Source organism: Lycium ferocissimum, chromosome 7 (genome assembly GCF_029784015.1).
Source record: "Lycium ferocissimum isolate CSIRO_LF1 chromosome 7, AGI_CSIRO_Lferr_CH_V1, whole genome shotgun sequence".
In the NCBI taxonomy this organism is placed as follows: Eukaryota; Viridiplantae; Streptophyta; class Magnoliopsida; order Solanales; family Solanaceae; genus Lycium; species Lycium ferocissimum.
Genome location: NC_081348.1, coordinates 9,080,927 through 9,095,973, shown reverse-complemented (window position 1 = coordinate 9,095,973; position 15,047 = coordinate 9,080,927). Strand labels below are relative to the sequence as shown.

Sequence of the window (15,047 nt, the reverse complement as noted above, 5' to 3'; positions counted from 1 at the left end):
TTTTAGAAATCACGACAAATAATTTGAGATAGAAGTTAAAGACGGTGAAGTCGAATTCTTTTGACAGAGAGGTAGCATAAAGTTTAACATGTTTATTAAAAGCTAACAGTTTAGTAGAAGCTTAGAGAATAAACAGAATGATATGATAATCATAAAAAGAATAAAAGAAAAAGAGACATGTCTTCTCAGTCATATTTTAATACTACTAGACTAGGTTACTATGGTGTATTACTTGCTCTTTGGTAATGATGATTTACCCACTTTCTTTCTTAATTCCATGTGCAACAAATAACATACAAATTAATACTACCTGCAAGTGGCTCCAAACTTGTTATTGTAGTCCATTTTGCTAGATTTTGCAAAAGCCTTTACTTTTCACTTAAAAATGCGATTTATGCATGCACTATTCACATAAATAAATATAGCAACTTACTTAAGAGTTAAACCGTTCCTTTTGGGCACTTAATCCCATTTGAGCGAATCCAACTAAAAGCGCTTTTATTGAAGACAGAAAAAAGCCCAAAATTACAGTACGTTTTCAGAATTTGTTCTCTTAAATTTTTCCTATAGCAATTCCATAGACCTCACGTTTGTGTATATCTTCCCCTTTCAAATTGTATTATTCAAAAAAAATTCCTCAGTTCCTGTAAAGCAGGAACGGAACTTCAGCACCTTGTGCTAGAAGGACCATAAATCAATATACGTCAGTCATGACTTTGTATACACAGGCTGTACTAACTGGAGGCATAGCCGATGTGACAGCAAATAGAGCTGCAGGCACTGCCATTTAATTGCATTGCAGATCATGAATAGCCTTTTAGTTGGCTTTCTCGTTCTTAAGGACTTCCTGCCTCATCCTCGAACCTGACGGACAAGTTACAATGCGCAAGAAGGATCTCCATCATGACTCTGATCCACTTGCCAATGTTTCACTATCATGTTCACCAAACTCATATTTCTCGTACACTTCAAGCAAGAGATCCCTGCATGGCACAACAGCCCCAAGCTTTATGCAAGCAAGGAACGCTCCAGAAAGCTTACGGTGAAGACTGTAAGCCTCCTCAGGTGGCGGTGTCAGCCTGTGCCTCAGCATTGTAGCACCAAGATTTGAAATGCTTTTAGTAATATTGTTAGCTCGAAAATCATAGCCTCCAGGCTTTGAAAATGGCAACCCCACAACAAAACCTGCCTGAACATGTGTCTCCTTCATTATTTCAGATTCTTCGCCTGTGAGGAAACCAAGCCTCTGAGACAACTTTATTATTGCTTCCCGGTCATTGTTTGCGCAAGCAAAAACCTGATTTGGTGATGGATCAGTATCTCAGAGTAAAAAATAATGGAACTTTTAAGTGCTCAGCTAGGTCTAAAGACTCAATGTCAAGCATGCATTACAACCTAAAGCAAAAATGAAAGTGGATCTATAGCCGTTTGGCCATGAGAATATTCACTTTTTTCTGGAATAATTTTTCACTTTATTTCAAAATCAGTATAAAATTTCCAAATCCAACTTGGAGCCCAAATTTGGAAAAGTGCTCCAAACCTGTTTTCCGACTCCATCTTCATAAATTCAAAATAAAGTGCTCTCTTCTATCTTTGCAAAAAGTATAACCAAACACAATTCCATCTTCAACTCTAACTTCATAAATTCCGAATAAAGTGAAATATCTTTGGAATCTATGGCTAAAGTATGCTTTTACTAGGTGCTGACACACCTGTGTGGATTACAGGTGACAATTGCAAGAATGGCGGGGAAGTTAACAGTACCCAACGACATACAGGGAGAAAGATACTAGTAACTTATGACAATAAAGGAATGCTTGCATATATAATATTTTAAGAAACTTGGCAAAAAATGCAAGCTTCCAATGCCAATAAACAATAGTTGAGATCAGAGGTAAGACCACTACAACATGAACACCAGTTTTTATAGATTTGATAGTTCCAAAGTGGGGCAGAGGCATAGATCAATTGTCATTTAGCTGAACCGTATAGTTATTTAAAGCTTCCCTTTGAGCTACGTCCAGTGAAACAGTACTATAACCTGCAACTAGATGAAAAAAAAATTCCAGAGCAATTCAAGTTAAGCAAAGACATCTTACCATTCTCAGATAATCATCCACAAAATTTTTGGGGTAGTCGCGAGCTGCTCCAAAGTCAATAAGATTGATTATTCTCTCAGACTCATCATAGAGGAAATTGCTCCAGTTTGGATCGGTCTGCTTCAAAAAAGTCAACATTAGGGGGAAGAAAAAGGACAGCTGTTTTCATTAATTATGCTTGTATTTTTTTCCTTTTCCTTTGTTTTCTTATTCTTTGCTGATGTACTGGAGATTATATATACAGATATATGCAAATTTGCTCTGGGGTGTAGTTTCTATATTCCCATACCACCACATAGTTTATCAACATAGACTCTTTCAACACAAACCCATTCTGAAGGTAAAAAACGATACTAGTATCATAGAATCTTATAATCACTCAAGTTCCAAATTTTGTACCTAACTTAATTATGAAAAACATGATTACTATAAGGAACTAAACTTACAACGTCTTCCAAATGCAAAGTAGGATATGAGTTGTTCCTGAAAAGAAAATACTTATAGTAAAATTGTATTTCTAAAAGGTATATGTTTCCTACCAAACTTATAGGCTCGTCATCCTTTAGCACCTCGGCATCGCTTCTCTTTGGTATAAGAGTAATGTGAAGCTTTTTTCAACCCTCTCCTGTTGGCAACTAAAAGTATTCATTATATATTCCTTTACACTTACCAGCACTTCAGGTAAAAGGCCATTATATAGTTATCGAGGCCTGGAGCTTTGTCACCATCATAGCTTCTCAATGCTTCCTTTACTTCCTCCAAGATAAATGGTCTTTGAAGTCATTCCTTCTCCTCTGGACTATTTTAAAGCTGGTATGCCAGTGCCTTAGGGTTCCCAATTAAGGAGTAATTCATTTGTTTTGTCAATTGTTGCCTAACTCGGGTTAAATGTGTCAAGTTCTATAATTCAGGTGCTTATTGGAGTCATATTATAGGAGGTAATTGAATTCAATTATTGCCTATTTTAGATTCAATTTGTATCTAGCTTTCTTTACTTGCTTTCCTATGTCAATTCTTAATACTTCAGCGAATCGTAGTTATTAAAGCATGCAAAATTTTCCCATCTTTGTCCCGGATTCCCCTGTTGATTGTCATGTCCCAATTCTCCACTTCTTTCACAAGTTGTAAGCACAAAAGGTCAGCCCTCCTTTGTCTACTGTTTAGCGGCTAAATTTAGCCTATGCGCATTCGAACTGACCAAAGTGGCTTTCATTTGCCGTCTATCGTGTGTTGCCTGCCCTTGTCCCTTTATTCGATTTCACCAATCAACATTAAAAACCAGCTTCTTAAGTTCCCTAGAACCCTTTTGTTTAGCAATATCTGTGGATTTGATAGCTATGCATCTCCTCCTTTCTGCCCTTTCCTTTGAGTGCAAAGGCTTCTTCCACCACTACCCCTTCAAGATGTGCTCCCATTTGCTTGCTTAGCCTCAAGACATTCTTTCTTAACCATTCTGGATATGTCATAACCATCTTATTCCGTGGACCTTGCATCTCATCCCCTCCCCACACCAAGGTAAAAGAGAAAGTTCAGTCTCCTGCTTGCATACCTGGAGAGGTTCTTCTGAGGCAACATCACTTTTGTTGTCCAGCTCCTGTTCCAACTGGCAATTATAGAAGACCAGCTCTAATGGTGCTTGCGTTTCATGAAAAAAGTCTCCGATAGCTCCATTTTCTCCCTTGCTGGAAGCTTAAATTTCAAGCAGGGATACACAGTATTAGGACTTCCTCACCTATTCTGGTTATTCACTTTCCTATGTTCTCAACCAATACTTGAATCATATCTAGCTAAAACCTAGTATAGTTGTACCTATTGAAAGAACTAAGTACATATTGAAAGGACTAAGTATAATTGTAACAGTGAGCATACGATGACTATAATTTCGCAAATCATGGAGAAAGAAAGTTTATATTATTTAGGGGAATTTTCCCAGTGTGTTTCTAAAGCTTGCAGTTGAAATGGGAGCCAGGTGGGTTGAACAGGGGCTAATGTGAGCCCATGCATGATGGCCTAGCACCCTTGCTCAGTGGGATACTCTCTCAGCTCCCTTGCTTAGTGTAGCATGTTATGGTAGTATTTGTAATGTACAGAGCAGGAAGAAATCATAACCCAGGGAGTAATATGTAAAATGTCAAGCCCGTACATGGCCTACAGGGACTTCCCTGGACCACTCTCTCAGCAACCTTTTTTACTGGAGAATGGGAGGATAATATCACTTAATGGTATATAACAACAACAACAACATAACCAGTGTTATATACCATTAAGTATATAACAAGGAGGAAATTGTATCGATGGATCTTAATAGCACTAATAGGCTAGAAATTGTACCCACGGATTTTGTATAGTAATGAACAATGTACCTGCATGAAACGAAAAACAAACAACTCCATCAGAGTAAGCTTGAGCAATTTCCTTCCGACATAGTTCCGAGTCTCTTGATCCAGTGACGTCACCTTGTCAATTGGGATTCCTACAAAAGATAATCAGAGCAATTATCAATTACAGAATGAACTTCAAATTAATTGACGGACCCGACGCCAAATACATCCGGCGATGAAAGGGTACCAACAGTGATGTTTAGTTTTTGGTATTTTCTAAATGTTGGAAATGGCTAGAGCAAAAGTAACCTAAAGTTTAAAGCAGTTACCAGGAACGAGTTCTGAAGTCAGTACTCGTTTACTTGATAAATCATCTATGACCACCGGAACATAAAATCCCTTTGTGCCAGATAATAGCATGCCAAATCTTTTTTGATTTTTCGCTTCCAGCTCATAGTCGCATTCACGAGAAAGTTCTTCTTTGGCCACCTGAGGTTGACGAATAGAACACACGTCTCATCAAAGTTGCACTATAAAAAGCATGGAATCATTTTGTCATCAAATAAGTGTCTTTGGAGGGTACTGCTTCCCAAATATGAACTGGAAACCAAATTGCACTTCAACTGTGAAACTACATCAAGAAAAGTAGCATTATACGAGAAGTGCCTCCACTTTAAGCTACTTACCAGTATAATTTCAAAGGGCAGGAAAGAGGAATTTTCACATCCCTTGGGTGAGCACTCATCGGCTACCTTTACTTGTTAGTAGGACAAGAAAGGGAAATGAAAGTCATTTTCACTCCCTTCTCCATCATTTTTCAAACTGGTCTTAGGCTGAAATGGAATGGTCTCCCTTTAATTTTGGTTCCCATACCTATTTACTTCGTAACCAAACAAGTCAAATAGATCTCACCGACCTCTTAAACTTCCATTCTGTCCTCCTCTTTCAACTCAAGTAAATAATAAGTTAAACTCTAAGAACTGCAGGTGACACGTCAAATGCCAATTTCTACTGATAAACAGATAAATTTACCTTCAAAAACATTTTCAAGGTCCAATTCATCAAGACTAGTAGAAACACTTAAATAGGCCACATTAGCTTACCCTTATTTTAAATTTTACAATCCATGGGTGAAATGTCGAATACAGGGATTGATATGTAAATAAACACATAAGTTTACCTTCATCGCATTGTCAAGGTACAGACCCTGTGGTATTAGGTTTGTGTAACCTAAGAGAAGTTTCACATTTTCAATGTCACTCTCAATGCTATCAGCAACACCTGGGTACTGTATTTTCATAGCAACCTCTATGCCGTCCTTTGTGAAAGCCCGGTGGACCTGGACATTGTTTAAAAGTAGTAAGCATGTGGCTAAAGCTGCAAATACCTAGGGACAGTCCTAGATAACTAGATGTTTTATACAATGAATAACACCTTCAAGCAAATGTATCAACAATCGTTTCAAATACCATTCTCTTTTATGCAATGTGACGACCATTCAGTTGTTGAGAATGAAATACAGCCAGACTATGATTTTTTTTTGTGTGTTCTGCAAACAAGGATTCCCTAAGTCCTCAGAGCTAAGGAAAAAGGTATTTGGCAGTCCATGCTTTTGTCCAAGAAATTTTTATGTTGGCAAAAGAAGAAGCTAACAGTGGTCAACTGATTCTAAAGTCTTCCCAGATTTTAGTAAATAAAATGATTAAGTACCTTTCCTTGGCATGTATATGCATTAAAACAGTGCAATATCAACAACTATACCTCAAATCCATAACTGATTCTGTCGGTTGCACAAATCCTCTATATCCATTCATTCCACTCTATATGCATTAAAAGAGTTCCTTGTTCTTCATCAAATTGAGAGTAGTAACTCCAAAATATTTTATTTATTTATTTCTGGCAGTGCCATTTATCCTATTATTACATTGTCTACTATATTATTAAAATGTTTTTAAATAATGTCTTAGATAAACAAGTCTAATCTCAATGGCACAAATGAGATCAACTGGTGTGACTTAGGAAGATTTCGTCCCTAATACAAATAGAAATCCAACACTTATTCAATATAACAACAAACTTTTCACTTATATCAAGTAAGATAGAAGTAGACATAGTACTTTCAGATGTTTCTTTTTTTTTTAAATAAATAAATAAATAGTACTTAAGCTGTTCTTATACTAATATAAAGATATTGCTGACAATGGATTTTAAAAGCAAAGTTAAAACTGACTATACGATTTAGTATATTATAAATCTTATTTGCAATTAAACTACACAAATTAGTATTAGAATGACTCAAGTTGAAAGAAAAATTACTCAACTGTTGATAATCCTAGACTGAAGAAACACGAGCTTACCAGTATTTCTCTAAATTAATAATGGGGGATATTTTGAGGGGAAAAAGACGTTTTGACCATAATGGAGACATCCCATACAAGAAAGATGATAGGAAGCAGCGTCTGCAGTATAAAGTAGGATCGAAGCGAGCAACTAAGAAACAAGAGAACAACATGGTCGTTTAGTTGGAAACTAGATAACCTGCCCAATGCTTGCTGCTGCCATCGGCTCATAATCGAAACTCTTCAACTTCGACGACCAATCATGACCTAATTCACTGCTCAATACTTGATTAAGCTGACTCCTAGGCATAACATCTGCACCTTGACGGACAATGTCCAAAGCAGCTAAGATCTACAAGCATATCAGACGATTCATACCAAAAGCAAACAAAATTGATAAGCATCAATGGAGAAAATCCTCGCCAGAAGTAGAAAAGACCCTCGCATAGGATAGATAAAACAGAAAAAGAAAAAGGGTCTTTGTCACACATAACTTTAAATTCTAGCTCTAACAATTTTAAACTTATATTCTCTTTTACTTTTGAGCCGATAACGATAATCAAAATCCTCCATCTCAACCACATCCACCACCTCACACCCCAGCCCAACCCAAAACAAAAAAAGGAAAGAGAAAAAAGGATATTTTGCAAGAAAACTAAACTGCAGCAAACTGACTCTCATATTTTACCACTTCTGTTACCAGTTGCATCTAATTTTCCTCAACAATTCACAAAATAATGATTATGAGTCAACAAAGTGGAATAGGTAAAGTAATTCTAATAAAATACAGAGGAAGGCTCTCAGATTATTATAGTCAAAACAAAGTAGCTGTACTGTCTCCTATTGTGTCTGTTTGCACCGGAAGACACCAGAAATCTTTTTGACCCAAATGGCAGGAAGTGAAAGACATATATCGGAATGCATGCCATTTGTTGAAATAACACATAATAGTCCATACTCTCCTTTAGCTAATAACTGTAATTCTTAAACACTAGTTGTCTATCAACATGAAACTGGCACAACTATAAACACATTGGCAAATGTAGAAGTACTGTAGACAAGTTACAAGGCAAGCAACCAAACGGTAGTTTCATCACTACAAGTATAATATACTGGTCAAATTAACACATCATAATCCATCAGCATTTAAAACTATGACAAGCCAAAATACAATGGAGGGAGTACAAGCAAGGGAAAATAACTCCAAGGCATATTTGAACTCAAAAAGTTTACCGGAGCCGGAACCACAGATTCATCTTGGATGCTTAACATCTGCCCCAGTTTTAGAGCTGCTCCACGCATTCTACATAATGCAAGAGCCAGACGTTCTGCATTTTTCTCAGAGAGATAGGGGGATAGAGCAGATTGTTTGCCTTGCACGTTTGGTGTACCAAAAACAAGCCTCTTGGTAGATTCTTGAAGTGTACCCCAAGCAAGACCAGCTCCAAGGCCCGCAAACCTTCAAAAATTAAGGTTAAGTTCAAGCTAACAGTCCAAATCATGTGAACACAGAAAGTGGTGTTCTTGATATTAGCAACTTCTGGTGCATCTTGGTTCTTTACATACAAAAAATTAATTAAAGCATAAAACTGCTAAGGGGAACAAGAAGGGCTGAAATATCCAGCTAAGTAGAAAATTTTGATATACAAGAGAGAAAACATTCAGCCTAGCTCTGCAGACGCATATTTTTCCATTCCATTGAGAGCTAGTGTTCAGGGCACATTGTTATTTCTTCCTTTAAGAAAAGCCCTTCAATTACATAATATGATAACAATGCATGACACTCACTGATTTGCCTTCACATAATGCACCAACAAGAGTACAGCCTGTTAGGCCCTCACCTCAAATCTATACCAAGTCATTAGTATAAGTAACCAATGAACCAAAGATCTCTAAAAGCCTTAACCTTAGAATGAGACTCAGGTTTCCAGCTCAAACAGGAAAAAGGAAACCAACGGAGTAATAGAATGAACAAATACGAGACAAAGATCTTTTAAGTGTATGCTCTATGTTTTCCCAAAGATCTAGCATTAGAAAGACTTGGGAGCCTACAATTGCAATAGTGATAAGCAAAATCTTCAGGCTCTCCGTGATTTAGTTCCCAGCAAGGAAAAAGGCAAACACGAACGATGAAACATTCTTGCATGTACTCTGACAAGTTACACATGCAGTTGAGAATCATGAGGTCTCAGGTTCAAATCCCAGCACAGGTAAAATACTAGGTGACTCCTTCCCGTTTGTCCAAGCCTTGGTCGACATAGTTACACAGTACTGGTTGGAGGTAGTAGGTACCCGGTGTACCTAGTACTTAGTTGAGGTGCCTGCACGCTAGCTAGCCCGAATACCGCAATTGTCTGAAAAATCTGACCTATATAGTACACCTCGATTCTAGCTAAAAAATGTGTCTAGAATCGACAACAAACAACAAAATGAACCTCTAAGTACACTACCACAAGGGAAACTACTAACAAACATGCATTTATGACTAATCAAATTGTTCGGTAGACATATGAGAAAGTATTGAATTAAAGTAACTGCTTTAAAATGTCCTCGACTTCCCTAACAGGGATAGTGCAGTTGACATAGGGAACTAACCAGGGATACCAGGAAGTAACTCAGGGAACTTCAAATTCCACTCAAGAGAACACAACAAGCAGCAGCAAGAGATTCTACGTAAAACGGAAAGCAAGCAAGGAAAAGAAGAAAACTAGCAAAGGCGACAGCAATTAATGGCATAGTGAAACAGTCGTTTGCTCAGGCGTGAAATACAAGCAACCTAAAATCTTGCACTAGTAACAGTCATAAAATTCATGAAATCAAGGCGGTTTTTTGAGACTAGTGAAGATAAAATAGCACAGCCATGCGGTCCTGGTAGTCAGCCAGTAACAATTGCAGCTAATGGTACTCCCTATGTCCCAATTTAAGTGTCTCACTTTCCTTTTTGGTTTGTCCCAAAAAATATTCATCTTTCTATATTTAGTAAGTTTTCCAATTCCAACATTGTTACATGGCAAGTTTAAAACCACAAGATTCAAAAGTATTCTTTTCTCTTTTGTTTCTTAAACTTCATGCATAGTCAAACTCAGACACTTAAATTGGAACGGAGGGAGATGTGGATGACTTACCCAAGAGCTCTAGAGAAAGAAGTCGTTGGCACTTTCCTCTCTCGTAGCTTCCTCTGCCTTTTCGGCAACGGACTAGCAGCAACTACAGCTTCAGCAGAGATTGATTCTTTCTGAGAATCAACCTCCCTTAATGTTCCAGCAACCTGAGGTGGAGGCTCTACATGTTCATGAAATTCAGGTGCAGTAACTTCCTTAGGCTCAAAATGGCGTTCAATTTGGGGCTCAGAAGTTAACGTACTAGAATTAGAGGTGCTAGGTTTCTCATCATGATCAGTGAAGTAAACCACACTTTGTTTATTCGAATCAGGATTTGTATTATCGATCTCCTTGTCAAAATGTCGAACTTTGCCCTTAGTGAGACCTGTTAAGTCGGTGGCAGAGAGAAGAGTATTCTTAATTAACGATTGCAAGTTGTTGCCGCGTTGACGGTTGACAGCCTCTTTAGCGACCAAAGATAACCCATCTGCAATCCTCGCTATGTCTTTCAAGAATGCCATCGCGAACCATAAATTTATTAAGCTAGCGAAAGAGGCGGGCCGTGTAACAATGAATTCTTTTGAAAAATGCAGCAAAATGTAAGTAAGATGGGTTGATGGGAGAAAAGCAAATGAGAATAGAATTCAGTTGTGAGGCCAAATAACGGTTAACGATTGTGCAAGGGATGCCACAAATAGGGCCATACCTAACCCGCCGCCACCGCAGAATCAATTGTATTAAGGTCGTTTGGGATCAAACGCAATAGTGTATTGATTTTAGCATGTACCCGGAAAAAAAGAAATTAGCATTGCATTTATTTTTTAAGAACAATTTGGAAAAAAAGAAATTAGCATTGCATTTATTTTTTAAGAACAGTTTGGACATGATTTGAAATCACGATATGAATTCAGTTATTTGAAATATGATGAGCTTGAAATCATGATATGAATTCAGTTATTTGAAATATGATGAGTTGAAGTTAAAATTTTGTTTGGACATACAATTCAGATTTCTTAAGTTGTATTTTTTTCCTGATATAAAAATCCCACAAATTATGAAAACCATCAAAACTTTATCAATTCTTATACAATCTTACGAAATAAGCAAACCATAGTTCATAAAAAAAATTAATATACTACTAGAAAGCATTTCTATAAAAAAAACATCAGTTGATCGAACTTTAGTTCAATAAAAACAAAAATTAACTACTCTTCAATATAATACAACTAGTTTGGAAAACATGGTTGGAAAATATATCTTTTAAAAATATAAATACTATGCAAGTCATTTAATATTTGAAAAAAAATTGAAATCATGATTTGGAAACCCAAATCACAGCTTTTTGGAGAATTTAGAATGTAGCCAAACGCCTACTTAAGCAAAGATTAAAAAAAAAAATAAGGCATTTAGTTTGCATCCTTTAAGTAATTAACACAATTTTATGATAAAAAAAATGTTAAGCTTGAATTATCTGAGGGTTTGCTTGTTTTTAAGATTTAATAAAGTACAATTTATTTATACGCCGAAATTGCGTGCTGAACGGCGACAAGCATCCATGGCTGGCATGCGATGGATTAGGTCGGAGAGCAGATGGGAGGGAGGTGCGTGGCAGGATAAGGAAAGAGGGGATTATCCGCGAGATTCTTCGGATAGATTGGGGACGAAAAAGGAAGATAAATCGGGGAATGAAGGAGAAAATAACAAGAAAAGTGGGGAAGTGAGAGAGGGAGAAGGAAAGAATGCAGAGAGAGGGAGAAGGAAAGAATGCGCAAAAGAAGGGAGAAAATGTCGTGAATTGTGGGAAGGGGAGTGCTGGAAATGGAAAACATTACGGGAATCTTGCGATAATTATAAGAAATAGAGAGGAATCTGGGAAAGATATAGAGACAGAGGATTTTAACTAAGAGGAATTGACGTCGTTAGAGAAAAGAAGGAAGCGTGACGTAGCGGACAAATTAATTCCTTTTGATGGGCCAAAAAACGGGTTTACGGCGGGTTCTGGTCTCCAAACCCGCCAAGTCCAATGAGCTCTTTAATTTGGAATTGTCGTGGGCTTGGGAACCCATGTACAATTTCCGAACTAAAGGACTTGGTCCAACAAAAGAAGCCCAATTTTTTTTTTTTTACAGGAGACTAAAGTTGACAAGCCTAAAATACAACTACTTAGTGATAATTTAGGCTTTGAAGGTCTGAGTGTTGTTGATCCAGAAGGACAGACTAGTGGTTTAGCCTTTTTGTGGCGAGAGAAGGAAACAAGTTCAGTAATTGACTCTCAGAAACATTTTATTGATGTGGAGGTGCGAATTACAAGAATTCCCAACTTTCGACTTACTAGTTTCTATGGTTGCCCTGAGACAAATCGTAGAAGGCAATCTTGGGACATTCTAAGGTCCTTGAAGAATAAATCCCCGCTACCCTGGTGCATCGCAGGGGATTTTAATGATATCCGGAGCTATGGAGATAAGATGGGGAGAATTCAACAACCTGCTTAGCGACTTGATAGTTTTCGACAAGCGATTAATTTCGGCAACCTGCATGACTAAGGGTACATTGGAAATAAATTTACTTGGGAAAGAGGGAGAGGTACTGAGGGGTGGGTTTCGGAGAGGTTGGATAGAGCCCTTGCAACGGCTAGTTGGCGTGTTATGTTCAATAAAGCTATGGTGTACCATCTGGAAACTTCTTGTAGTGATCATATGGCACTTTTTGTCTCGTTAGGTATAAGCATCATTCAATATTCACCAGTGAAGTTTCGTTTTGAAAATTCCTGGCTTCGGGAGACTGATGTTAAGGAGGCAGTTGAGGAAGGTTGGAACTGGGGAAAGGGACAACATATTAGCTCTCAGATTGAATATTGTGGGAATTTTTTACAGTCCTGGGGTCGTAACAAAAAGCATCAGTTCCGATCAAAGATGAGGCAATGCAAGATGCAGATGAAGAGATTTAAAGGTAGTAGAGATCCGAGTCATATTGCTCTATATAGTAGTGCCAAAGATGCTTATGAAATTCTTTTGAGGCAACAGAGGACTATCGGAAACGAGAGAGCCAAACAATTTTGGCTTCAAAATGGTGATAGAAATACCCGCTATTTTCATCTAATGGCCTCTGCAGGACGAAAAAAGAATGCAATTACACAACTGAAAGATGAGTCCGGAAGCTGGCTTAATTGGGAGAATGGATTGAGTGATCTTATTGTGAACTATTACAACAATCTGTTCAAGGCACAACAAGGTCCACTTAGCACCACTATTGACATTGTTGAGAAAAAAGTGCCTGATGAAATTAATGACGACTTGCAACGCCCTTTTACAACTGAAGAGGTCAAACTGGCAGTCTTTAGCATGCATCCGGATAAAGCTCCCGGAGCAGATGGATTGAATCCAGGAATCCAGGCTTCTTTAGACATTTTTGAGCATCGTGAAGCGATATCTCTAAGGTCATGGAATGCTTGAATAATAATTCACCAAAGACCGGATGTAGCAAGACTAATATTGTGTTAATCCTAAAGAAGAAACAACTCGAATTTGTTTCGTATTTACTACCATCTCCCTTTGTAATGTTGTCGATAGAATCACTTGAAAGTCCTCGGCAAATGTGTAATGAAACAATGCATGTATCTAATAATCTTTGAGTCTCAAATTGCGCTCATTCTAGGAAGATACATTACGGATAACTCAATGCTTTCATATGAAGCTATGCATTATCTAAAGATAAAAACACAAGGCAAAGTTGGTTATGTGGCACTTAAGACGAACATGAGTAAGCTTATCACCGCGTTGAATAGGGTTTTCTATGGGCAATGATGTTGAAGATGGGATTTTGTATGGATTGGGTGAATAAAGTTATGATGATGGTAACCACAGTTAATTATCAATTTAGTCATGGTGGCAAGCAGTTCGAAAATATCGCTCCAACAAGAGGGTTGAGCCAAGGCGATCCGATGTCGCCTTATCTATTTTACATCTCAGAAATTTTGAGTTGTTGCACCGTGGATAGACTAATACGAGCTTAAGGTAAACATGAAAGTCCTTATGAAGTTAAGGAGAGTATTTGATAGCTTTAAAGTGCGTACTACAAGATTTTGAAGTCACATGAATCGGTGGAACTAAGTTCGTCGAAGGAAGTGAGATGTAAGTTGTGATTGGGAAGGTTTCGTAGCAATCAAGCTAATGTTTATTTAGTAATATTTTGAGGAGGAGCTATAGGGCTCCTTGGATGGTTAATGAAGTGTTATACAAGTGCCAAGAAGGTTCCACAAGGATTGGAAGTCAAACGAATCAACGAGAGCAAGTTCGGAAAAAATGGGTTGTACGACCACTTATACGGTCCGTATAATGGTCCGTATAACCATTCCAGAGAAGGATAATCCCTGGTGGGATTATACGACCACTTATACGGACCGTATAAATAGTCGTATAATCGGGTCGGGTCATTTTTTTTTCTTTTTTTCTCTTTTTATATATAGATGACCCTTGTACATTTAATTAATTTCCCACATTTTCCCTAAGTCTTGGAGGCTCTAGAACATTCCCCCTACCATATTAACACAAACCCAAGAGAAATCAAGATTAAATAGCAAGAACCAAGAGAATCAAGTGTGGATAGACTCTCTAGGGTTTGTCGAATTCAAGATTTCCTTTGGTATTGAAGTTGGAGATTCATTCAAGTGAAATACATTAATCCAAAGTTTATCCTTGTACAATAAAAGATGAGTTTTACATCTATTTCATGTTATTAAGAGTATTTGGTTGTTGAATAACTTGGATGAAGGAAGAACGTAGAAGGTGAAGCTCAAATAGGGATTTAATGATATTTTTGAGTAGTAAATTAACTTGAGTGATGATTCTTAGTATGCTATGAATATAATCTTGTTGTGGGTGGTGCTAATGATGTTGGGGAAGTATTGTCTGTAAGTGAATGTGGTGTTGTGTTGTAGCTATTGTTATGAATGACCTTAAAAGGAGTTTTGAGGATTGAACTATGCTTAACTTAAAGAAGCCTCTTGATTATGGTATTATGGATGTTGCTATTGATGTTTGGGAGTTGTTTATTTTATGGAGAAAGTCAATGAAACAAAGGAAATGCTGCCCAAATTCCGTTAACTCTTAGTTGCTTTAGTTTAACTTAAGCATGTTTTCAATGACCTAACCTTAGTATGAATCCTCTTGAATGTAGATGTTACACCTT

At 37.5% G+C, this 15,047-nt stretch overlaps 1 protein-coding gene across 1 annotated transcript; it reads right to left on the bottom strand.

The window, feature by feature from the left end:
* Positions 1–471: 471 nt before the first annotated feature.
* On the bottom strand, positions 472–10,649 carry LOC132063275 (protein ABC transporter 1, mitochondrial). Its single transcript, XM_059455747.1, has 8 exons — positions 9,885–10,649; positions 7,993–8,218; positions 6,959–7,111; positions 5,601–5,759; positions 4,750–4,909; positions 4,463–4,572; positions 2,100–2,216; positions 472–1,297 (listed from the first exon to the last, which is right to left on the bottom strand). The coding sequence occupies exons 1-8, from the start codon at positions 10,379–10,381 to the stop codon at positions 902–904; spliced, it is 1,818 nt and encodes a 605-aa protein (XP_059311730.1). The 5' UTR covers positions 10,382–10,649; the 3' UTR covers positions 472–901.
* Between the last annotated feature and the right edge of the window lie 4,398 nt (positions 10,650–15,047).